Here is a 24,516-nt window from a genome sequence, read left to right as displayed (position 1 = left end):
CCTCCCGTCTCCCGCCGAGGCCGGCCAGCCTCTCCCAGTGGGGTGTGTGTGTGTGTGTGTGTGTATATATATACACCTTGGCCTTCTCCCTACAGCTCCGCACACCCTGCCTCTCTCCTCCCAGGGGGCTTTCTGGGGCCTGCTTGCGGGGCTGGCAGTGGGTGCCACGCGGTTGGTCCTGGAGTTCCTGCACCCGGCCCCACCCTGCGGGGCTGCAGACACGCGGCCGGCCGTGCTGAGCCAGCTGCACTACCTGCACTTCGCTGTGGCCCTCTTTGTGCTCACCGGTGCTGTCGCCGTGGCCGGGAGCCTGCTGACCCCACCCCCTCGGCGCCATCAGGTGAGCCCACCCCGGTGCCCAGCCTCTAAGGGTATCTGACTCTGGACCTGTTCTGACCCCAAGACCCTCTTGGATTCAAGGATTTGTCTAGTCCGTAATCCTCCCTAGCTCTGGCTGACCTTGAACCTTGTCTCTGTATTTTTTTTTTCCCATCACTGATCTGTGCCCTGTCTGGGTCCACCCTGCCTGCCATGTCCCTGTCCCCTTTCATTATTTACAGATCGAAAACCTCACCTGGTGGACCCTGACTCGGGACCTCTCCTTGGGAGCCAAAGCAGGTCAGTGGTGCCCCTGGCCGCTCCCCCTGCCACCTCCCCCCTGCAGCTGAGTGAGGCCGGGGCTGGAGGCGCAGGTGCCAGGTGTGGGCTGCATTCTCCCCCCCCATCCAGGTGACGGCCAAACGCCACAGAGATACACTTTCTGGGCTCGCGTCTGCGGCTTCAACGCCATCCTGCTCATGTGTGTCAACATCTTCTTCTATGCCTACTTTGCCTGAGGTCACCACCGGGAACTCCTAGAGGCCCCTGGGAGGGGACCAGGGTCTCCTCTGGCTCAGCCAGCAATGATAGCCAGAGCCCTCAGCACTTAGGCAGGGAACTGGGTAGGGAGAAAAGGAAAACAAAAACAAAAACAAAAAAGAACATGCTATTTCAGAATTCACACCACCCAAGTCGTCCTCCTTGGGAAGAAAATCAGGTTCCTGGTGGACGTTCTTCTACTGGCTTCATGGCTTTTATTTGGAATTCACAGTCCCAGGTCAAGGGCAGGGCTCAAGGCTCAGGATCTAAGGCCAGCCTGGATGGAGGTGGAGCCGCACACTCCCAGGACACAGGCCCCCCTCAAAGGGCCTCCTGCGCCATGCCCCTCCTGCTTCCACTGGCCAGAGGGAGCCTCCCCCCACTGCCTTTCTTCCCGCTCATGGCTGCTCCATCATCAACCCAGCATTCCAGGCCTCCGTACACCCCATCTCACTTTTGCTGCCCCGGAGGATGCTGGGTGCTGGGCAGGTGCTGCCTGGGACCACCCCCCCGTGGGCTGCACATTCCACCTGGACATCCCAGCCTGCCGCTGGGCCTCCAGCACCTCACTCTGGCCCCAGCTTGCCATCTAACCTTCCTGCTGGAGTTCCCCAGTGCCCTGGTCCGGGCAGAACCTGGGCCTGGAGAGTCTGTGCAGCTGGGGCCAGGGCCTGCCTGCCACTACTGGCTCTTGTGTCCAGCGGGCCAACAGCTTGCTACCACCATGTTGCTCATCACTGTCAGCCCATCTCAGGGTCGCAGGCCTCTAGCCCCTCCCCAAAGGGGCTGTGGTGGGGGCTGGGTGCCCCAGGTACGTCCTGAAGTCATTGGGCTGCCAAGGAGCTGGTGTCCACCTGGAGTCTGTCTCACAAGTCCTGGGCGACAGGTGCACCTGCCCCTCGGAGCATTCTGTACAACTTGGGAAGGGTCGTTTGAGACAGGTAGGCTCAGCAGGTTAGCAGTCCAGGGTAAGCTACTCAGCCCCCGGAAGCCCTGAGTTCCCTGGGTTGAGTCCACGGAAGGTGAAGCCTAGAAGTCCTCAAGCCTGCGCAGGGATTGGCCAGAGGATGTGGGTGGGTGGGGCCTCTGCTCAAGCCTCCCTATGACGTCATATGGCTGGCGACCAATAGGAAGCGGCCGGCTGGGAGCTGCGGTAGCCGTCCTCACCTGCACGTGGCCAAAGGCAGTCAGGAGCCAGGTCCAGTCCAAGGCTTTCCGGATGAGCCCCCCGCGTGGCCCAGTGGGAGTGTCCGCACGCTCAGTTCCTGTGCAATGGCCCGTGGGCCTGGTGGGCCGCCCGCACGGGTCACAGGTGCACCGGCTGCACGTAGCTCCGCGGGAAGAAGCCGACGCGTCCGCAGGCCCGACCCCGCCACCAGTGCGGGTCCGGGCGCTCCAGAACCTCGATGATGTCACCGCGGCGGAAGCTGAGCTGTGAGGCATCCTGGGCCAAGAAGTCAAACTGGGCCTGGGCAAAGGAGGAGGCCCGGGGCACCTGCTGGGAGGGGGTGGGGGTACAGGGGTCAGCGGGGGTGCCTTTGGGACGCTCTGAGATCCCACCCTGCCGGCCAAGCTCCCCCAGGGGCAGGGTCTTGGGGCAGCATCAGAGTTGAACCTTGGTCCTGCCTGTCTGTGTTTTTGGCAGAACACGACGCTGCTGGTGGCCCAGCTGGGACCACAGGGTTGGTGGGCCAGGTGCTGAAGGTGGGGTCTAGGTCTCTCTCGGGCTCTCAGCTCCCTGACTCTGCAACAGTTACTCTGGCTGCTGGTGTGGGACCACAGGAATGTGCCTTATACACTGTGCAGGGTGGATGCCACGGAGAGCAGTGTTTAGTGCTGGGACTTTGGGACGCCCCGGGCACTCAGGCCTGTCTTCCACCCTTATCCGGGCCCCCGTCTGTGTGTGACCTGGGGTGCACTCCTGCCTTACAGGAGCTCAGCTGTCCCCCTGCGCGAGGTATCTGGACAGCTCTCTGCAGTGCAGTGCTGGGATGTTAGCTCAGCGCCTGGTCCTGCCTCCTCCTCCAGCCCCGGAGCTCGGCCAGGATAGGATGAGCAGAGAGGCAGGCTCTAATTAGCGGTTCTGTACTGAGGACTGGGGGACTGGGTCAGCTCTGAGTCGCTCCATAGGGTGGGAGACCCCCAGGGCCAAGGCTGGAGCGAGGCGGTGGGTACCAGGGCAGCCCCTGGTCCCTTTAGGCTCCTGTGCGCTGGCGCAGAGAGCAAGCAGGTGGAGTTCTGAGAGCTCACAGCTGACTTTGCTGGGGTGAGGCAGAGGAGGTGACCGTGGGTGCCCTGGGGTGCCCTCGTCCTGTTGGACGGAGGGGACACTGAAGCCCAGGTCACATGACAAGGTGGTGGCAGGGTGTGTGGGTGTGGGTGGGTGGGGGATGAGGCTGCTCTGGTGGTCACTCAGCCCCTTGTCCAGGCCTTGGCCACAGCCACACTCCTCCATGTCCACTGCAGAGCCCAAGTTCACGGTCATGAGCTCTTGCCCTGTTGCCCCAGGCCCTGCCAACACCCCCTTCCCCAGGAAAACAATATGTTTGGGGCTCAATAACCCTACTGGCTGCTGTCGTCATCCTAGTGATGAAAGGGCTGCCTGGTAAATTGCTGTTATTGTGAGAGGAGGGCAGATGGACTCCTCCTCCCACACACACCCTGCTGCCCGGCCAGCCCACACCGCACTCAGGGCCGGCTCCTCGAGGGAGCACACACCAGGACTGAGCCCTACCGGGAGTGAGACCCGGGATGAGTTAGGGCGGTCTCTGCGCCTCCGTGTACGCATCTGTACCATGGGAACGGGGGCTCCCAGGATACAGGGAAATGTGTAGCACCTACTGGTCTCATGCATCCAGCACTTATGGAGCACCTACTGGTCTCATGCATCCAGCACTTATGGAGTGCCTACTGTGTGCCACACACAGAACAAGATTTCCTCCTCCCCCCCCCTTTTTTAAGCTTTGACCCCTGCCCTCTGCAGATGGCGGGAGATGCAGTGAGGGGGTCACCCGGGCCAGCCGTGCGCCTGCCGCCCCCCGCTCCGAGCCCGGGGCCCGCCTACCTGGAGCAGGGGCTCCTCGTCCCGCAGGAAGATCTGCCGCTTCTTGGCGATGGTCGTGGTGCGGTAGAAATCCACCAGCTCGTTGAGGGAGTTGAACTTCTCCTCCCACAGGAAGTACTTCCCCGAGGCCTCGCGTAGCACCTTAAAGTGCTGTACTTGGTCCCCGTAGCTGAAGGACAGGACGCAGGCCCCCTGAGACTGTGGCCCTCCACTGGCGCTCCCAGGGGCTCCCGTCCCAGGGCCTCCCACGAGGGTCCTCCAGGGTCGGGGGCCAGTGCACGTAGTGGGGAGACCCCACTGGCCTGGGGAGAACCCCCGGCAGAGAAATGCAGGGTTAAGGACCAGACTGCTTTCCTTCCTGCTGTGTGACCTTAGGCAAGTTGCTTAATGTCTCTGAACCCAGTTTCCCCTTACCCATGACAGCTCCCTTACGTCTAAGCTCGCAGATGTCGCTGACTGTGGCTTACTGGTGGCCTTGGTGGGCACCCCTGAGACCTCAGCACTGAAATTGTGCTCCCTCCCCGCCCCCTCCCAGGCGTGGTGACACCTTGGCGTGCTGGTCCTATGGGCAGCCTGAACCGTGCAGATGTGAGAGGAGCCCCGGGCACGCTGGGCACTTCACATACTCTCCTCCTTCCCCAAGAAACTTCTATAGCTCCCCATTGCCCTCGGGACAAAATCGAAGCACTTCAGACCCCAGATCTGGCTCTGACCATGCGTCCAGCCTCATTTCCACTCCGACAGGGTCAACGGGTCCTACTCTTTCTCATCTCCCGGCCTTTGCCCGGCTGTCCAACCCACTACCACCAAATTGTCCCAAGCGCCAAGATAATTTGCTTCCCCCAACCGGCCAGAATCTTCCTTGTGCTTCTTCCCACACTTGCACACCCTTACACCAGGGCAGCCACGCAGCGCTGGCGTGGGGGCAGGACTTAACTATTGTAACTCCCTTCCCAGCTGCAGGGGTGGCCTTTGGAGAGAGGGTAAACTGAGACCCCCCCCCCCCCCGCCGCCCCACGCAGCCATCGCCTGCCTGGAGCCATCAGCAAGAAGGCTGGGATGGGGGTGTGTGTGTGTACGGGAGGCACCTCTGAGCTCCAGGTGTGCTCCTTAATTGATTACCATTATGTAACAATAGAAATAATTACTCCAATTACGACGCGCACAATGCCCCAGATTGTATCGGCCCAAGTGGGGTTGTTCTGTGCCCTGTTGCTGCCTGCACCCCCCCCCCCCGCCAGGAGGCCACCTCTCCCTCGCCCTCGCTGTCTGGCTAAACCTTGAGTGTTCTTTTTGGGGTTCTAGCCCGCCAGCCTCTCCTGGCCAGCCGGGAGCATTAGTGCTCTCCCAGCAGGTGCACGGAGGGAGGCTGGGGACTGGGGGCTGTGCAGGGGCTGCCCGCGCTTCACCTGGCTGAGCTGTAAGCTATGGAAAGCGTGCAGCAGCTCCAGCTCCCAGAGCCTGGGGCCGGGCACCTGGCGGCTGGCGGGGCTGTGCAGGGGACAGCGGAGGAGAGGACTCCAAGCCTCTGGGGCCACAGCCTGTCCACACGTGGAGCTAGAGGAGCTCTGACTGCCAACCCAGGGACTTGATGGTTCAAACAAGCACACACTTCCTGGGTCCTATATTTAAGATCTCTTTAGGAGCTGGCGCTATGGCCTGGAGCGGGTTAAGCTGTCCCCTGCAGCGCCGGCATCCCACATGAGTGCTTGTTCGTGTCCCGGCTGCTCCACTTCTGATCCAGCTCTCCGCTATGGCCTGGGAAAGCAGTAGAAGATGGCTCAAGTCCTTGGGCCCCTGTACCTGCATGGGCGACCTGGAAGAAGCTCCTGGCTCCTGGCTCCTGGCTTCTGCCTGGCCCAGATCCAGCCATTGTGGCCATTTGGGGAGTGAGCCAGCAGATGGAAGATCTCTCTCTGTGTCTCTCCCTCTCTTTGTCTTTTTTTTTAAATTTATTTTTTTGACAGGCAGAGTGGACAGTGAGAGAGAGAGACAGAGAGAAAGGTCTTCCTTTGCCGTTGGTTCACCCCCCAATGGCCGCCACGGCCGGCGTGCTGCAGCCGGCGCACCGCGCTGATCCGACGGCAGGAGCCAGGTGCTTATCCTGGTCTCCCATGGGATGCAGGGCCCAAGCACTTGGGCCATCAGCCATTGCACTCCCGGGCCACAGCAGAGAGCTGGCCTGGAAGAGGGGCAACCGGGACAGAATCCGGTGCCCCGACCGGGACTAGAACCCGGTGTGCCGGAGCCGCAAGGTGGAGGATTAGCCTAGTGAGCCGCGGCGCCGGCCCAGAGAGTCTGTTTAAACAGTTTGGATGCAAGGTGCTCACGACCAGGTGTGGCCTGCCTTCCTCTACTCCCACAGTTCTCTCCCTCCCCCTGGCCACCCAGCCCTGCCCCTCTCTCTGTCCCATCACTCCTTCCACCTGTCAGTCTTGGGACCAGGGTGCTGCTTGGTTAGAGGTTTAGAATTAAATGTTTAAGACACAGAGTAGTTCAAGGTCACTCACCTCCCTTCGTATGGGGGGTTGGGGCCAGGTGGGATTCTCTCCACCCTGCTTGAGTCAAGGGGTCCAGACCTCACCCCTTTCCACTTCTACACACACAGTTTGCCTTTGCCCACACATTTAGGAATTCTCCTCGAACTCCTACCCAGGCTTCAAGGCCCAGGTCAAATGGCCCATTCTCTGAGAACTGCCCCAGGCCTCCTCACAGCCTTCTGTGAGCCACTGCCCACAAGGATGTGTATTCACGACACAGAGGAGGCAGGGGGCAGGTGGCAGCCCCGAGAGGGTCCCAGTCAGTTGGGACTTCAGCAGTTCTCACTGGGGTGCTTTGTTCTTGAAACTTCTTCCAGCACCTCTGAGCTGGGATCCCAGCCCACCGCGGGGGGCCTGAGCCTATAACAGGTGCCCTGATCCCACAACTGGTGGCAGGGAGCTGATCCTCCCCGAGGACGGGGCTCTGGACCGATGGAACAAGCGTTCCCCCAAGGCCAGCTGTGTGCCGCCTGTACGCATTGCACCTGCTGACTAAGGCCCTGAGTTGCTGGCATTGGGACATGTGTGTCCATGTGCCCACAAAGGAGCGAAGGGCGGGCAGGAGACAGGACCTCCGCCCTGTCTGGCCCGCCCCAGCCTTTCAGAGGCCACGGCACCTCCTGGAGGCAGCCTCTGAGGCCGTGTGCTCACAAGCTCAGGGGTTTTCCTGGCCTTTGGGTGGAGCGCATAGGAAGAAGCAGTGTCCCTCCTTACAGTGGAGAGATGGCGCCCCATGGCTGGGTGGGCGAGAAGCTGGGCAATGGGGACCCCAGGGGCTCCATGTGTGTCTGGGGGACAGGTGGCACCTGTGCCTCTAGGTCAGGGGGCAGATAGGGGGTGTGGTGGCTTTGACCCCAAAGGACTGTGACTTTGAATGCTGTGGTGTTTGACGTCCAATGACCTGGACAGTTCCCTAGGACAAAGGAGATAAGGAAAAAGGGGAAGGCGTCCGGGAATTCTAGAACTTTCCGCCCTGCGATTCTGAGAATTCTCAAATCTGGGAACATGCACGGGGTCGGGGGGCGGCACAGTAGGTGCTCAGGAAGCCCGGGTGTCTTCCTTTCTCAAAACAAACAAACAAACAAACAAACAAAAAACCAACCAACCAACAAACAAAAAACGCCCACCGCCAGGCATCAGAGGCTGAATGCGACCCGTCCAGGGTGTTGGCCGGCTCTGGGAGGTGGTCCGCCCTGATGAGGTCATCAGGGCGGAGCCCCAACTCCAAGACTGAGCCCCTGGGCTCCTTAACCCCCAGGCAGGGAGCAGAAGAGTAAGACCACGCACTCCTGTCTCTCACGGTGGCAGCCTGGGGGCTCCCGGGGATTCTCCTGTCTCTCACGGTGGCAGCCTGGGGGCTCCCGGGGATTCGGCCAGCACCAAGGGCAGCGCGGGCTGTGAACCCACCACCTGGCTGCTCCTCCACCTGGCACTACGAGCCTCTGCTTGCCCGTCTGTGACGTCAGCAGCCGAGAAGAGAAGGCTGCACACAGCCCGCGGGGCTGCAGACTTCCTGCCTTACAGCCTGGGGGGGGGCAGGCCCCGCCCCCATCTCCCATCCCTCCCCCCTCCCCTTCCCCAGCCACCCTGGAGGCCTGAGTGGAGCCTGGGGGCCTCTGGGAACCACCCCACCTCCCAGGGCGGGGCCTGCCCTCTGCAGACCCCGCCCCACCCCCACCTCTAGTCGCAGGAGCTGAGCCCGGGCCTAGTGAGACCCAGGAGGGCCCAGGGTGAGTTCTGGGGAGGGAACATGGACTGTCCTGGGGTCTGTGCACCGTGGTGGGCAGGACCCCAGGGCACAGGCGAGCCCTCCCCTGCCCCTCGCTGGAGCTCCTGGCACAGTGGCGTGTGCCTGTGCCTCTTGCTCTGCGTGTGTGTCTTTCACTCCTGGATGTGTTCATCTCTGTGCGACCCCCACACCTATCCAGGGGGGTGAGGGGCTGGCCCAGGTCTCTGGGCCACCAGGGGACCGAGTTGGGCCTAGCAGCTGGTCCTGCCCAGCGAGTTTTTCTGGCCTGGTGGCAACCAGTGGCAGTGGCAACAGTAGCAGCAAAGGTGACAGCAGGAGCCCAGGGAGGAAAAAATAAGGCTGGGGTGTGGGCGGGAGCCCCAGGACTCCCCTTGCCCGCAGCCGAGGCCTGTGGACCCACCTGGGCAGAGGCAGGGTGCTAACTGCCTATCAGGGGATCTCTATCCCCTCACCACGGCCTCGGTTTGCCTATCTGTAGAATGGGAGGGGTAGAACACCCTGTCCCGAAGCAGACAGGAAATAGAATGACTCTGACTGGGGGTGGGTGGGTGGGATCTTTGGGTCTCAGGGGAGGTGTGCAGAAGGGCAGACAAGCTCTGTCAGGGTATACAGGGTCGGGGGGTGCCAGAGCTGCTGTGTGACCCGGGCAGGTTAATGCACCTCTCTGAGCTTCAGCTCCCTTATCTGAAAGCTGGACTTTTGGGGAGCAGACACATTTCCTCCCCACCTTTGCAGGCTGCAAGCCCCTCCCTGCTGCCAATTACATCCCCCACCCCACCTGTTTCACTTGCCCCAGTCTTTATCATTGTCCAAGACTTGGAGTACTGGACTAATCATTGGGCATTTTTCATCCTGTCTGGAAGGACAGGGATCTTGCTTTGGTTTCGTTGATGGTGGAGCTGCCCGGTGCCTGGGACAGGGCCTGGTGCACACACACACAGTGGCTGTTCGGGGGTCACAGCAAACACACATGCCCGGGCTCCGGGACACCTTTGCATAGCAGGAAGCAAAACACCGCCCTGGGGGGGGGCCAAGGGTCCGTGATGACGGGAGAACCCCACGGTGTGGCCTGGAGTGCAGAGTGAGGCAGAGGCTACGCAGCCCGGGCATTGCACAGCCGCCCCTGGCCTGCCGGTGCAGGTGTGTTTCCTGGTGGTGGTGGTAGGGTGGGGAGGAGGGGGGGAGGGACAGCCCTTTGTAAACTCATAAACAGCAGCTTGCGATGGCCACTGTGGCTCTGTGAGGCAGCCCGGGGCCCATAAATCCCACCTCTGACAGCTTTATGGGGCTTGGCCTGTGCTTGTGGGACATGGCCACGCGCAGCAGAGTCAGAGTTTCCCAGAGCCAAGCCAGCGAGGGCTGGAGAGCTCTCGCACACCAAGCCGCTGAGCCATCCCTGGCCCAGATGGCCATCGGGTGGCTGTCTCCCTGTCAGCGATGAGGGCGGCACAGCCGAGAGAGGGCCAGGGCCGGCTTGCGGTCACACAGCAGGTGCAGGGCCAGGGTGAGAACTGGGCTGGTCTCCCAGCCCTGCCATGCCACCGCCTTGTCGCTCCACGGCAGGAGCCTTTTGGGACAGGAGGAGCTTCTTAACCCCTTGCCAGCACATTGCATGGCCCTTGGGGGTTACTGTAATGGTAATTACCGTAACAGGCATTTTCCGAACATTTACTGTGTGCTAGTCAGCATACTAAGGTGCAAGGAACTTGCCCAGGATTACACGGCTCATAGGTGTCAGAGCTTGAGACTTGCTCAGAATCCCACACGCCTAGCCATAGGCCTCCTCTGAGTCCCAGTGGATGGTTATCTGAGGGCCACGCTGAACAGGAGCAGGAAACAGGGGCCCTGCCTGGGAGAAACCCAGGGTCAAGCACGCCACCTGCTGGTAGCATGCGCTAACTGCATCCGACTGGGCCCAGGAAAGCTTTTTCCAGCTTCTGACCTTGGAGTAGGTGTGGCAGGGACCCCTTGAGGCAGGGGCCAGGGGACCATGAGCCAGGACTTCCCTGGGGACACTTCCAGGTCCCTTTCTAGGACACATTGGTGTTGGTTCCCGGTACCGCCGCTCTTCTGGCAAGACGACTTGGCTGCTATCCAAACACATCCCTCACCTTCCACCTCTGGGTCTCTGCATAGTCCCTGGGCCTGGTACGCTCTCCCCTCTCCTGTGCACCAAACTCCTGCTCATGCTACAGGGCCCGGCTCTGAAGCCACCTCCTCCCTGATGAATCCACTGACACTCCTTTAGTCATTGCTCAGCACTGTACCCGGTTGTGCCTATTTTGCCATCACCACCAGGCTGCTGGGGAGGAGCCAAAACTCTCCCCCTCTGCCATGCACAGCTGACGTCTAAGCTCTGGCCCTAGGCAGAGGTGCTCAGATCTGGCAAGGGGTTAAGAAGCGCTCCTTGGCCCAGAAGGCTGCTGCTCCCAGCGCACTGCCCGTGGAGAGACAAGGCGGTGGCCTGGGAGGGCTGGGAGACCAGCCGGGTTCTCTCTCGGGCCCTGCACCTGCTGTGTGACCGCAGTTGCAAAGTGCAGTTACAGAGAGGCGCCGGAAGAGGGCAGTGTGGCGAGGCTCGAATGCTGAAGCCGGGGTGGGGCCGCCCAGCTCAGGAGGCCCCTGGGCCCCTGCTTTGCTGGGTGACCTCGGACGTTGGGACTGGTTCCAGGAGCCCTCTCAAAGCCGGACTAGCCCGCCTGGCGGGCGCCGTTCCCAGGAGATGATGACGGGGACCCTGGACAGCCAGCTCCGGGAATGCAGCCGCTTCCTGCCTCTGCGGAAGTTGTGACTCCCTGGGGGTCTGCAGGGCCCTCGGGGAGGGGTGGCGGGGACTGGGCAGTGGAGGTGAGGGTGTGCCCTCCACGGTCCCCGGGGGAACCCACCGCGACACCCCGCCCAGCGCGCAGACACGCTACGCCGTGGTGGGCGATGCTCTCCCACTTTTTCGATAAGCACGTAGAGGTTCAGAGAGGGCGCTCCTGCCCCCTCCGGATACCCAGCCCCTTCCCGGATGCAAAGGCAAGGAAATCAGCAGAGCTGGAGGCCGGTGACAGAGCTTGTGGGGGCGGAGCAGGACAAGAGGGTGGGTGTGTGGGTGAACCCCGTGACGTCAGCGCTGCCCCCAGAATGGCAAGCCCAGTCGGGGCGAAGGCCGGCTCACAGGGCTCATTGCGCAGGCTCTGACCAAAGCACCCATCCGCTCATTACAAAGGGTGCTCACGCCGCGCAGGGCTCTGGCCGGCCAGAAGGCATCAGGGGCCACCGTGGCCCACCTGACGGAGCTGTCCCCATCTGAGCCTTTCTTTGTCTGCCGCTTTGGGGTCCCCTGACCCTGTGCGCTCTCACACTGGTGGGTTAGCCCTCCAAGCCGACCTGTGCGTTTATTTAAATCACAGAGCCACTGGTGGTGGGTCCGGCTGTCCTAGGAAGGCTTCTGTCCCCGCAGAGCTGCGACAACACACAGGCTGGCGGCTGCTGCCTCCCGGAGAACACACAGCGAGCTCCGGGCTCACCCCCCTGCCTTTCATCCGTGCTCCCGTGTGGCACTGCGCACCCAGCACTAGCTGTGAGCTGGCACAGTGAGCAGCTGGTCTGTGCCGGGCTGGGTGCCGGTGCCCGCAGCCACATGGAGAGCTGGTGCCCCCCCCCCCCCCCTGCAGACAGCCATTCCACCGCGGGACCCGGCCACCACTTTCTGATCCCTTGTCGCTGTCCAAGGCAGTCCCAGAGACCTCCCTGGCCTCCTTGCTGCCTCGCTGGCCCCCAATAGTCCCTCCTCATAGCAGCCAGAGAGATTTGGGAAAAAAATAATGGAATCTGAGCATACTCGGCTCACCCTCCATGGCTCCCGATTTCTCTGAAAGCCCTGCGCCAGGGCCTGGGCAGCTTTTGGTCAACACTGCCCACTGCCCCTGCTCCAGCCCTGTGGCCACCTCTGGGCGCCTGCACATCCCAAGAACAGTCCCCACCCCAGGGCCTTTGCACTTGCTGCTGTTTGCCTAGAAGTCTCTCCTCCCAGGTCCTTAGCCTCCGCCTCCTAGTTCCGATTGTTCGAGTGCCACCTCCTCCGAGAAGGCCTCGGACTGCCCACCTCGGCTCCTTCTGTGTTCATCTGTCCCTTGTGCACAGTCTGTTCAGTGTCCTTCTCCGTGGCACGGGGCTCAGAGCTCCCTACATTGTCCTTGGACTTGTGCACCTGGATAACCTGCTGTTCTGGCACTAGCCAGGGGCCCGACTCCTCCCACCCCCCCATTCCTGCCACTCTAGGACGATGGCACACAGCTCCCATGCCAGGCATAGCCTAACTGACTGGACACATCCACTCGCTGACTCCCTGCAGTTGCCTATTTCACACGACAGGAAGCAGGCACAGAGAGGTTAAGTGCTTTCCCCCAGGTCACAAGCCAGGAAGTGGGATCTGTCTGGTGCACATCCTGGCCACCTGCCCCGTAGCGCCTCGGTGCCCTCTCTCACGGCGCCCCCTGGTGACATGGCCCTTCCTCCCCCTGCGGAAGCCCTCAGCCCGGGGCCTCTATCCAGCATGCCCCCTCTTGCTCTGGGCCGCACCTGGGGTGATCGGACGGCGACCCTGAGCCCGCCAGGCGGTCCACGGCCTGGAGGCTCGGCTGGGACCCCGCCTCCCACGCACCCTGGGTGCCCCAGCTCACTTCACGGAGACAGAGAACTCGCCCGGGGAGCTCTCGCTCTCCCGGATCAGGAAGGCTCCCAGCTGGTTCCGCTTCATCAGGATCTCTTCGGCCAGCTGCCGGGAAATCCGACCGGAGTACCACCTGCGGGGAGAGGGCTGCTGATGGCGCTGAGGAGGCCATGCTCTCTCCCACCAGCAGAGAGAGAGAGAGAGAGAGAGAGAGAGAGGAGATATTTGGCCATTGACTCCCCAGGTGCCTGCAATAGCCAGAGCCAGGAGCCAGGAGCTCCATCCTGGTCTCCCACAGGGGTGGCAGGGACCTAAGTACTTGAGCCATCACTGCTGCCTCCCAGGGTGCGTTAGCAGGAGGCTGGACTTGGACGTGGAGCTGGGACTTGAACCCTGGTCCTCTGATACGGGATGCAGGTGTTCCAAGAAGCACCTTAAGCACTATGGCAAATGCCTACCCCACTTTTCCATTTTAAATGGTAGCTTCTTAAAAGTAAAATAAATAAAATAAAATGTTCATGCAGACCCTGGGAGGCAGCAGTTATGGCTCAGGGAGTTGAGTTCTTATGGGAGACCTGGATTGAGCTTCCAGCTACTGGCTTTGGGCTGGCCCAGTCCTGGCTGTTGCGGGCATTTGGGAAGTGAACCAGCAAACGGGAGCTTTCTCTCTCTCTGCCTCTTAAATAATAAAAAAATAAATAAATAAAATTAAAAAACATAAAAACAAAGGACAAAAATGTAAACAGTGGCGCCAATCTGGCAAAGAAAGTCTCTCCCTGTACCCATTCCACAGAGGCAGACTCAGTTGAGCTGGACAAACTCCTTGTCTTGCCCACCACACAGAGTTGGGTAGACAGCAGGCGCCTGATAAATGCTTTGATTCTTGCAAGACCTTAGGGCCCAGTCGTAAAAGGCTGGGCTCCAAGTTCTGTCCCAGTCCTGCCCATCCGGCTGTGGCCTCACTGGTGGCTGTGGACCGATTACCCCCCCAAATTCTGACGTTGAAGCTGAATTTCCGGGGTGACAGAAGGCAGAGGTGAGGCCTGGAGGCGGTGACTGCTGTGGCGGGGCATGTGTCCCAAAGCCTCCCCCCCCCCCGTTAGAAACTTGGTCTCAGCGTGGCAGGACTGGGAGATAGGACCTCTTGGGGGGCTTGCACAGGGGCTTCTGGGGGCCCCAGAATGGACAAACTTCGGGTTCATGGGTTGGTGGAGACGGGATGGGTTTTCGGTGGCTCACCCTCAGCCATGTTGTAAAGCAGCAAGAAGCCCCCACACTGCTCCTGTGCTGTGGATGTCCCTGCTGGGGTTTTGGTGTCCGGGAGCACTCCCCCCCCCCCCCCCCCCCCCCGCTGCCTTGGGTCTTCGGTGATAGCAACAGAAATTCACCAAGACCCCGGAGAGAGCGTGGCTTCACCCTTCCGCCCCAGGGAGGACATGGCCAGGTGCCCACCCTCCGAGGGGCTGTGTGAACCCCCTCCCCCGGCCTCCTGGCATCTGCGGTTCAGCCCGGCTTTGGCTCTGAGCCCCACTGTGTTGTTGATGACCACAGTGAGGCCAGAGCAGCTGGAGGTGTCACTTGGAACAGTGACAGAGCGAGGCGGGGCCAGGAGCAAAGCTGGAGCCGGATGGGGCTGGTCACGGGTGGCGGATGTCAGTGGGACTTGTCATGATGAGTGATGAGCAGGGTGACGGTGGGGGTGGGGATCTGGGGGGGGGGGCGGGAGAGGCTGGTGAGTGGAAGGCACTTCCCAGGCCCGCTGAGCTGCCTCCGGGAAGCCCTCCATGATGCCTTCCTTGGCCTCACAGCCGGCTCAGGTGCCTCTGGGGTCCCCGCAGGGGACTGGGTCTGCCTTGTGCCTCTCCTGGCCGGGGGTGGGGGGTGGGGGTGGAGGTGGGGGGCTGGTGTAGGCAGCGGGCTTTCTGCGCCCCCACCCCCCGCTTCCCCCTCACTCTGGGGCTTTCACGGGCTGAATCAAGGGTGGAACTGGAGTTCCCCGGTCGCTATCTGGGGAGCAGGGGAGGTGCTGAGGTTAGCCAAGAATGCACCTGGGCGTGGCCTCAGGCACACAGGTTGGGGGCCTGGCCCGGACCCCACCCCCATCCCAGACACAAATAGTCAGAGTGGCCTCTGGGGGCATCTGAGGCTGGAGTCCCCCCAGGGCTCCCCAGTCCCCTACTGTCTGGCCGCAGCTACTGGCATTGGCCCAGCAGGCCCGGCCCCCCAACAAATGGAAACCTCCGCTCAGCTTTCCCAAGCCCCCCACCCCCATTACGTCCTTTGGTTGCCCAGCTGTGCCCTGACTTATGGACACTGGAGTGCCTGCCCTGGCTGGCACCAGCCCTGCCTGGGGCCCTCTCCACCTCCCGCTCTCCTTGGGCACCCCTGAGCGGCCCAGTGTTACACAGCTAGGAGGGACGGGGCAGGCCTGGATCCCAGGCTCCGTCCCAGGAGCCTAGTGGACGTGGCTCTGTGACATAGGCTGGGACACGTGGAGTCCCAGCAGAGAGGAGGCTGGAGGCAGCATTGGAAATAACTCAGAGAGGTAAAGACAAAACTTCCCTCGGCCTCCCCCTGGCCCTCCCTACACCCCCACCCCCGCTCACTTCCTCATCACACACACACACACACACTCACTCACCTCCCTGTCTGCCACTTGTCTACCTTGCCCTTACTCCTCCATGGCTCCCTGCTATCCTGAGCCTGGTATTATTTGAGGCCCCCTTGCCAATTTCCAGATGCCCTGGGGTTCTCACTCCTTGCTCTCCCTTTGCTCATCCCCTTCTGTCCCAGGTATGCTTGTCTCTTTTTCTGCTTAGCCAACTCCTACACATCCTTCAAAACCTCTCTTGCTGCCCCCTCTTCTCAGAAGCTGTCCCTGGTTCATCGCTCAGCGCTGACTGTCTTCCCATGTCCTCTCTACCACATAATAGGGCTATTCTTGATCTCTCCATGTCTTCAGCATCACCAGCCTACACCAGCCCCCCACCTCCCTGGAGCTGTGGCCAGGTGGGGGACACAGAGCTGCAGGGCGGGGGCCAGAGGACACTCACGGGTGGGGCTTGATGTGGATGTAGTTCTTGGGCACGAAGCCTTCGGCACCCCGGAGCTCAGCCTTGTACCAGTTCTGGTCATCTTCCATGTTCAGGATCTGTGGGCAGGAGAGAAACAGCCACTCAGGCCCAGGGGAGTGACAGCTGTCCCCTGCTGAGCTCCTGCTGAGCCCTGGGCCCCAGAGGGGCTCCTCCGGCTCCAGCCCCCTCTGGCCAGGATGCAGGGCTGGGAGCCCCGGGGAATGATCTTCCCAAGGTCATGGGGCCGCTAGAACCAGTTGCTGGACTCTGTGACCCTGCCACTCCCTGGCCTCAGGACAGCGTTTCTTGAAAGGTTCACGGTGTCCCAGGGGTGGGGCAGCTGGGGACCAGGGGAAACTTGGGGTCAAGGTTTTGGGGCAGCTGGAGGTAGACTCTCTGGCTGGGTCACCCAGATGCCCAGCAGACCACAGGGAGTTCTGGGAGGCTGATCTGGGGGCCTTAGATTCTGAGCCGTGCCTTCAAGCCTGGGGGTCCCACAGCAGTTGCATGCCATGCACCCAAAGCTTTGGGCTGCAGGTCGGATGCCCCCCCTGACCCCGGCAGGTCGGGAGCCCCAGGCTGAGTTCAGAAGCTAGGGGGCCACCTGGGGTCTTCTCTCACAGGCTGGGCTTGGGGGACCACTCAGGGCGGCTTGGGCACTGGGGAACAAAGGCAGGAGGCTCGGGCCGGGTCAAGACTGGGTCTCGGGCCCTAGCCTTGGGCTGCCAGGCTCCAAGGCCCCCCACCGCCCCACAGATGGGCCCAGAGGAACCGAAATAGCCAGAGTGGGCGTGGGGAGTGACCAAGCGAGCAACCAAGGGGAGGAGCCAGCTGGGCCTGGGGAGGAGATGGCACGAAACTCGGGCTTCCTCCTCCTCCACCCTCCCTGGGTCCCCTTTGCACCTGTCACCCGCTTCCTACACAGCCCTCCAAGGTGGACATCTTCACAAGTTCTTTTCTAGATGCTGAAGCTGAGGCCCAGAGAGAGAGAGAGAGAGAGAGGGAGAGGCAGGGCCCATGTGTTCAGCGAGGACCCTGAGGCCTAGGGCTTTGCTGATTTGTGTGGGTGTGGGTGTGGGGGGTCTCCTGGCCCACCAGTGTCACCCCCCACTCGCCTACAATTTTTGTCTCTGGATCTAAGCATGGGTGGAGATTTCTGTTGCCTGTACTAGAGCAGTCTCCAGGGGGATACTTGGAGAGAGAGAGAGAGAGAGAGAGGGAGGGAGAGAGAGAGAGAGAGGGAGGGAGAGAGAGAGAGAGAGAGAGAGAGAGGGAGGGAGAGAGAGAGAGAGAGAGAGAGAGAGAGGGAGGGAGAGAGAGAGAGGGAGGGAGAGAGGGAGGGACTGGCTACGGAACCCCCAAGGCTTGGGGCTGCTGACGCCAGGGCTCCAAGGCAGGTGCTGATGTTTTGCCAAGAGGAGCTGAGATTTACTTGGTCACGCTGGGGTGAGTCCCTTCCTTCCTGTCCCTGAAGCCCGGGTAAGGTCAGCAGCCTCAGCGAGAGACGGAAGCAGGTGGCTGAGGCAGAAAAATTGTTGCTCAACATAACCCCCCACCCCCCAAGCCTAATGAGCAAATAAGAGCCCGTAGGGCCGCCTGCCACAGCCGTGGGTGTTAACATGAGCTGAGGCCTGGGGGCTCTGGACGGCTCTGCCTGCTGCTGACTTTCTCCGTGCCCTTGGGCTCAGTGTTCCCATCTGTTCAATGGGCACATCTGGGGCCTGCACGGAAGGTGGCAGTGTCTCGTGTACCGCAGTGTGTTCTGAGTGGGTATGTGGATGCCACGTATGGAGTCTCCTGCCTCTTCTGTTTTGTCTTGTTCTCCTGCCACCTCTGCTCTGAGGGCCCAGCAGTGTTCTCGTGGGTTCTGTTTGCTGAGTCTTTACTGTTGATGTTGTTCAAAAGCCCCGGACCCGGCTGCTGTGTGATGCATGGGGTTTAGGTGGCTGCTTGTCTTGCTGACGTCCTATAGGACTGACAGGTCGAGTCCAGTGGCTCTGCTTTCTACCCAGCTCCCTGCTAATGTGCCTGGGAAAGCAGCCGAAGAGCTTGGACCCCCGCCACCCCCGTGGGAGACCCGGGTAGAGCTCCAGGCTCCTGGCTTCAGCTTGGTGCAGCCCTGGTCATTGCAGCCATCTGGGGGGTGAACCAGCAGGTGGGAGATTCTCTCTCCCTCTCTTCTTCTCTCCCTCTCTCTCGCTCTGCTTTTCAAATAAACTTAACAAAAAGAATCAGAAGCTCCTGGATGCTTCTCTGCACTTGTCAGAATGATTCTTTCTGTTTTTTTCTCTGTGTATAAAACTCTAGCACGTGAGGGCCGGCGCTGTGGCATAGTGGATTAAACCTCCGCTTGCAGTGCCGGCATCCCATATGGGCACTGGTTCAAGTCCCGGCTGCTCCTCTTCCCATCCAGCTCTCTGCTATGGCCTGGGAAAGCAGTAGAGGATGGCCCAAGTCCTTGGGCCCCTGCACCTGTGTGGGAGACCTGGAAGAAGCTCCTGGCTCCTGGCTTCAGATCGGCATAGCTCTGGCCGTTGCGGCCATTTGGGGAGTGAATCAGTGGATGGAAGACCTCTCTCTCTCTCTCTCTCTGCCTGTAACTCTACCTCCCCAATAAATAAATAAATTAATATATTTTTTTAAAAAGATTTGTTTATTTATATTTGAAAGAGTTACACAGAGAAAGAAGGAGAAGCAGAGAGAGAGAGAGAGAGAGAGAGAGAGAGAGAGAGGTCTTCCATCTGCTGGTTCACTTTCCAATTGGCAGCAACAGCCAGAGCTGCTGTGCTGATCCGAAGCCAGGAGTCAGGAGTTTCTTCTAGGCCTCCCACGTGGCTGCAGGGGCCCAAGGACTTGGGCCATTATCTGCTGCTTTCCCAGGCCATAGCAGAGAGCTGGATCGGAAGTGGAGCAGCTTGGTCTTGAACTGGCACCCGTATGGGATGCCGGCACTGCAGGCGGTGACTTTACCTGCTACGCCACAGCGCGGGCCCCATAAATAAATATCTTTAAAAAATCCAGCACATGGATTGGTATCCATGATCCTCCGCACAGGACCAAGTGGCCATGTAGACGGAGCCTTTTACATCATGAGACACCCTTCAGAAAACATTTCCGAGGCTGACTCGTGGCTCTCACCACACGGATTAGACAAGACAGACTCTCACAGACACTCCTCCACTCCTCCACTCCTCCACTCCCGCTTGCTGCCCTTTTCTCTGGTGCTCTTGTCATCCAACTGATCCGGCATTCTGCTCGTGGATCAGGTGTCTGCAGAAGGCAGAGGTGAGCGAGCAGAGCCTGGGGCTGTTTTCTCCTCTGATGACTTCCCGGGGCTTCCCTGGGTGCTCCCTGAGTGCTATTGAAGATTTTACTTATTTATTTATTTGAGAAGGAGGGAAACAGAGAGCAGAAGAGAGAGAGAAAGTACACCCATCTGCTGGTTTACTCCCCAAACACTCAAAAAACGGTCAGGGCTGGGCCAGGCTGAAGCCAGTAGCCAGGAGCTCCATCCAGGTCTCCCATGCAGATGGCAGGGACCCACCCACTTGAGTCCTTGCCTGCTGCCTCCCAGAGTCTCTGCTTTAGAAGGAAGCTGGAGTCAGGAGTTGGGGCCAGGACTCAAAGCCAGGTAGTCCTGGTATGGGACACACCTGCTCCCCCGAGGCCTTGTTCCTTGTTGGTGGGAGGCTGGGCACCCCTCTCAGGAGGAGGAGGTCTGAGTCGCAGGGTGTACAAATCTTTAGGGCTTTCTATATGTTTCCTAGATGCACCTTGCAATGGCGGTGTTGCTTTACCTGTCCTCTGCCTACGCAGGAGAGTGAGTGCCCATTGCCCCACCTGCTCAGCATATCTGGAGATTCTTGTTAACACAGAAGTTTGTGGGGGTGGGGGAGGGAGGCAGCGTTGTGCTACCTGCGATGCCGGCATCCCATATGGGCTCTGGTTCGTGTCCCAGGTGCTCCACTTCTGATCCAGCTCCCTGCTAATGCACCTGGGAAAGCAGCGGAAGATGGCCCAAGTGCTTGGGCCCCTGCACCCATGTGGATGAAGCTTCTGGTTCCTGGTTTCAGCCTTGCCCAGCCCTGATGGTTGTGGCCATCATGGGGAGTGAACCAGCGGATGGAGGATCTCTCTCTATCTCTGACTTTCAAATAAGTAAATAGCTAAATAAATAAATATTAAAATAAAATTCGGAGCACAGGCCGCTAGAAAATAATGGCATCTCTTGGCTTCTGGAACATCAGCTCCAGGCAGCAAAGGCTTGGTTTTATTTATCACATGTCCTCAGCAGGTGCTCCATAGCTCAAGAGGTGTTGAACGGGGGCCAGCACTGTGGCGTAGCAGGTAAAGCCGCTGCATGCAGTGCCAGGCATCCCATTTGGGCGCCGGTTTGAGTCCCAGCTGCTCCACTTCTGATCCAGCTCTTTGCTATGGCCTGGGAAAGCAGTGGAAGATGGCCCAAGTCCTTGGGTCCCTGCACCCACGTGGGAGACCCAGAAGAGGCTCCTGGTTTCAGGTCGGCACAGCTCTGGCTGTTGTAGCCAATTGGGGAGTGAACCAGCAGATGAAGACCCCTCTCTCTCTCTCTCTGACTCTCCTTCTCTCTCTGTGTAACTCTGACTTTCAGATAAATAAATAAATAAATAAATAAATAAATAAAAAGAGGTGTTGAACAAGTGGAGGAATAGGCAGGCTCTGTCATTCCTCCATCATTCCTTGAGCTTGCAACACCCACTCTGCCCCATGCCGCCCACTTCCAAGGATGCAAAATGCAAGGCCGGCGCCGCGGCTCACTAGGCTAATCCTCCGCCTAGCGGCGCCGGCACACCGGGTTCTAGTCCCGGTCGGGGCGCCGGATTCTGTCCCGGTCGCCCCTCTTCCAGGCCAGCCCTCTGCTGTGGCCAGGGAGTGCAGTGGAGGATGGCCCAGGTGCTTGGGCCCTGCACCCCATGGGAGACCAGGAGAAGCACCTGGCTCCTGGCTCCTGCCATCGGATCAGCGCGGTGCGCCGGCCGCAGCGCGCTGGCCGCGGCGGCCATTGGAGGGTGAACCAACGGCAAAGGAAGACCTTTCTCTCTGTCTCTCTCTCTCACTGTCCACTCTGCCTGTCAAAAAACAAACAAACAAACAAACAAAAAAAACAAAATGCAGCCCCCAACCCCTATGCTGCCCCCGGAAGGGCCGGTGCCCAGCTTCTGCTGATATTTCCAGCCGCCTTCCTGCCTGCCCGCTGTTCTCCAACATTCCCCGTGTCGCCGAGACAGCCTGCCACCGTGTGCCCGGCGCTGCTGTGTGCCCTGCCACCCCCCGGGGTGGGGCTTGCCTTTGTGGTGACTGCCATCTGGGGTGTCAGGCGGCGTTGGGGGGCCCTGCTCACACTCCTTTCTTAGCAGCCAACACTTCCATGCAATGCGGGTGCCCCAGGCATCCACTCACACCTTAGACAAGGAGCTTCACCGAGACGCTGGCCGGTGCGGCTGTTAGGGACCTGCCAAAGGGCAGTCCTGGTCCCTTCAGGGCTTGAAGCTTGTGGCCAAGAGGGAGGCCCGGGGCCCAGAGTGGAGGGATATCCAGTTGTACCGTCCATTGCTCCGGGGGCGAGACTGAGGCCCGGGGAGGGGCAGTGACTTCCTCAGGGTGAGTGAGTGGCAGCTCCAGGGCCCAGAGCTTGGCAGGGTCACTGCCCGAGTCCTCGGCCCGGCACCCAGGCTTTGCTGGTAAACTTTTTTTTTTATTTTTTTAAAATTTTTTGACAGAGTGGACAGTGAGAGAGAGAGACAGAGAGAAAGGTCTTCCTTTTGCCGTTGGTTCACCCTCCAATGGCTGCTGTGGCGGGCGCACCACGCTGATCCGATGGCAGGAGCCAGGTGCTTCTCCTGGTCTCCCATGGGGTGCAGGGCCCAAGCACTTGGGCCATCCTCCACTGCACTCCCTGGCCACAGCAGAGAGCTGGCCTGGAAGAGGGGCAACCAGGAGAGAATCCGGCGCCCCAACCGGGACTAGAACCCGGTGTGCCGGCACCGCAAGGCGGAGGATTAGCCTAGTGAGCCACGGCACTGGCCTGCTGGTAAACTTTTAAGCAAGGATGTTTCCAGAGGGGAGGAGAGAGAGACAGACAGACAGAGAGGGGGAGAGAGAGAGAGAGAGAGGAAGAGAGAGGAAGAGAGAAAGAGAGGGAAAAAGAGAAATAGAGAGAGAGATAAAGAGAGGGAGAGAGGGAGAGAGAGAGAAAGAGAGGGAGAGAGAGGGAGAAAGGGAGAGTGGGAGAGAGAGAGAAAGAGAGAGAGAGAGGGAGAGAGAAAGAGAGAGAGAAAGGGAGAGAAGGAGAAAGGGAGAAGGAGAGAGGGAGAGAGAGAGAGGGAGAAAGAGAGAAATAGAGAGAGAGAGGGAGAGAGAAAGAGAAGGATAAAGAGAAAGAGAGATAAAGAGAGGGAGAGGGAGAGAGAGGGAGAAAGGGAGGAAGGGAGAAAGGGAGAGTGGGAGAAAGAGAGAAAGAGAGAGAGAGAGGGAGATCCCACAGGTTCATCTGCCTAGATGTCTTGGGAAGCTGTGCTGTCCACCAAAAGGAGCCCAGGCTGGGGGACAGGGGAATAGTTGTGATATGAATCTCTTTTTCCTTTTCTCTAAACGACTTTGAAGCTCACCCCTCATGATTAAATCATGACTATTTTGATCTCACTGGGTAAGTGCGTATACTTAGTTCTTTCCTTAGGCCCTTCTCTCTCTCTCTCTCTCTCTCTCTCTCTCTCTCTCTCTCTCTCTCTCTCCCCACTCGCCTCGCCCCTCACTGATCACCTTTTCAAAGTTTTTTCCCCACCCTGGGAAACTGAGGATTGAACCAACTGCTGCCAAGGCCTTAAATTCTTACAACGACCCCGTCCCCCCCCCCCCCAAGACCACAACACTAATAATCTCCCCATTTCCCAGATGGGGACACTGAAGCTCAGGACGAAGAGGGGCTTGTCCAGAGTCACAGGGCCAGGAAGCTGGAGAAGCCGGGCCTTGTCCTCCAGGGACCAGAGTCCCGGGCCCCCCGGCCCCCCTACCTTCAGCGTGTCCCCTTTGTGGAAGGCCAGCTCGTCGCTCTCCGTGGCCTGGAAGCTGTACAGGGCCACGGACTCCATGCCGCCGTCCCTGGGCTCCAGCAGCCGGGCTGCGAGCAGGCGCAGAGGCTTCCTGCTTCCTCCGCAGTCGAGGACCGACTTCCTTTGTTTTGAGTGCACTGCGTTTGTTCTTTGACGCTGAGACCGAAACTGCCCTTGGAGGGGTGGGGTGGGGGGGAGAAACAGGAAGTGGAGACGTGTCGCGGAACGGGGCGCTCGTGTGTGAGCTGGCCTGGCCCCCACCTCAGCACCCCAGAGGCCAGGGATGGCCCCGGGGGAGTCAGCCTGCAAGAGTCCCATTGTACCCATGCTGCAGATGGTAACACTGAGGTGTCTGGAGGAGACACGCCATAAAGGCATCTTCCTGCGCTCTGGCCGCCTGCCTCTCATGATTCCCCGGCACCTGTTCTCTCAAACCTAAGCTCCTTGTCTGGCATTTGAGGCCCTGCTGAGCCACCCCCTGCACCACAAACACATCCTCTTCACCCTAAAGCAACCCACAAACCCCACCTTCAGTAGGGAACCCGCCGTGCGTCCATGTCACCCACCTCCTCCCCGGCCTTGGGCACCTGCCGTTCCTCTGCCCCATGTACCTGCCACTCCTTCTCCTCCTAGAAGACTCCTATTCACCCCTCAAAGCCTGGCCCCAAAGGTTCCCCTTCCAGTTCAAATACTGGGCATGAGGGTGCTTCCAAAAGTTTATGGAAAAAATGGAATTAAAAGATACATTTAGGGGGAGGGGTCAGGGGCGGGGTTAGGCCCATGTTCCATATCTGAGCACCTGGGTTCCATCCCTGGCTTCCTGCCAGTGTGGGCCCTGGGGGGAAGCAGGTGATGGGACTCCAGTGGTTGGGTCGCTGTCACCCACATGGGAGACCTGGCTTCAGCCCACCCAGCCTGGCTGCTGTGGAGGGAGCTTTTCCCTCTTTCTCTCCATCTTGCTCTCTCTTTATCTCTCAGATAAATAAATAGAGCTTTTTAAAGTTTATTTTTGGTGTAAAATATTTTTGAAGTCCATGCACAGGCATTTATTCCGATCTTCTCAAAGACCCCTTGTGTGCACAGAGCTTCAATATTTCATTTTAAAAAAAGATTTATTTATTTATTTGAAAGTCAGAGTTACACAGAGAGAGAAGGAGAAGCAGAGAGAGAAAGAGAGAGAGAGAGGCAGAGAGAGAGAGAGAGAGAGAGAGAGAGAGAGGAGAAGCAGAGAGAGAGAGAGGTCTTCCATCCGCTGGTTCACTCCCCAGATGGCCACAATGGCCAGAGCTGTGCCGATCCTAAGCCAGGAGCCAGGAGCTTCTTTTGGATCTCCCACGTGGGTGCAGGGCCCCAAAGACTTGGGCCATCTTCTGCTCTTCCAGGCCATAGCAGAGAACTGGATCGGAAGTGGAGCAGCCAGGTCTCGAACCAGTGCCCATATGGGATGCCAGCGCTTCAAGCCAGGGCATTAACCCACTGCGC

The 24,516-nt window shown here is 59.7% G+C and overlaps 2 protein-coding genes across 4 annotated transcripts in view; one reads left to right on the top strand and one right to left on the bottom strand.

The window, feature by feature from the left end:
- SLC5A10 (solute carrier family 5 member 10) overlaps positions 1-972 on the top strand; it is a 50,535-nt gene extending 49,563 nt beyond the window's left edge. The window contains 3 exon segments of one of the 2 annotated variants that reach the window (NM_001082699.1): positions 125-340; positions 561-618; positions 730-972. In NM_001082699.1, the coding sequence (NP_001076168.1) occupies positions 125-340; positions 561-618; positions 730-836 (381 nt within the window). In that variant the 3' untranslated portion in view covers positions 837-972. 2 annotated transcript variants of the gene reach the window in all.
- Positions 973-1,056: 84 nt separating this feature from the next.
- GRAP (GRB2 related adaptor protein) lies at positions 1,057-23,187 on the bottom strand. Of its 2 annotated transcripts, none has more exons than XM_070061590.1 (5): positions 22,996-23,187; positions 15,926-16,023; positions 12,883-13,005; positions 3,923-4,091; positions 1,057-2,353 (listed from the first exon to the last, which is right to left on the bottom strand). In XM_070061590.1, the coding sequence occupies exons 1-5, from the start codon at positions 23,071-23,073 to the stop codon at positions 2,165-2,167; spliced, it is 657 nt and encodes a 218-aa protein (XP_069917691.1). In that variant the 5' UTR covers positions 23,074-23,187; the 3' UTR covers positions 1,057-2,164. The 2 variants fall into 2 exon arrangements, with proteins under 2 accessions (XP_069917691.1, XP_069917690.1); XM_070061589.1 differs by having other exon boundaries at positions 1,057-2,356; positions 22,996-23,178.
- Positions 23,188-24,516: the final 1,329 nt, after the last annotated feature.

Source organism: Oryctolagus cuniculus, chromosome 17 (genome assembly GCF_964237555.1).
Source record: "Oryctolagus cuniculus chromosome 17, mOryCun1.1, whole genome shotgun sequence".
In the NCBI taxonomy this organism is placed as follows: Eukaryota; Metazoa; Chordata; class Mammalia; order Lagomorpha; family Leporidae; genus Oryctolagus; species Oryctolagus cuniculus.
The sequence above is the reverse complement of the archived record's forward strand: the minus strand, read 5'-3'. Positions and strand labels throughout refer to the sequence as shown.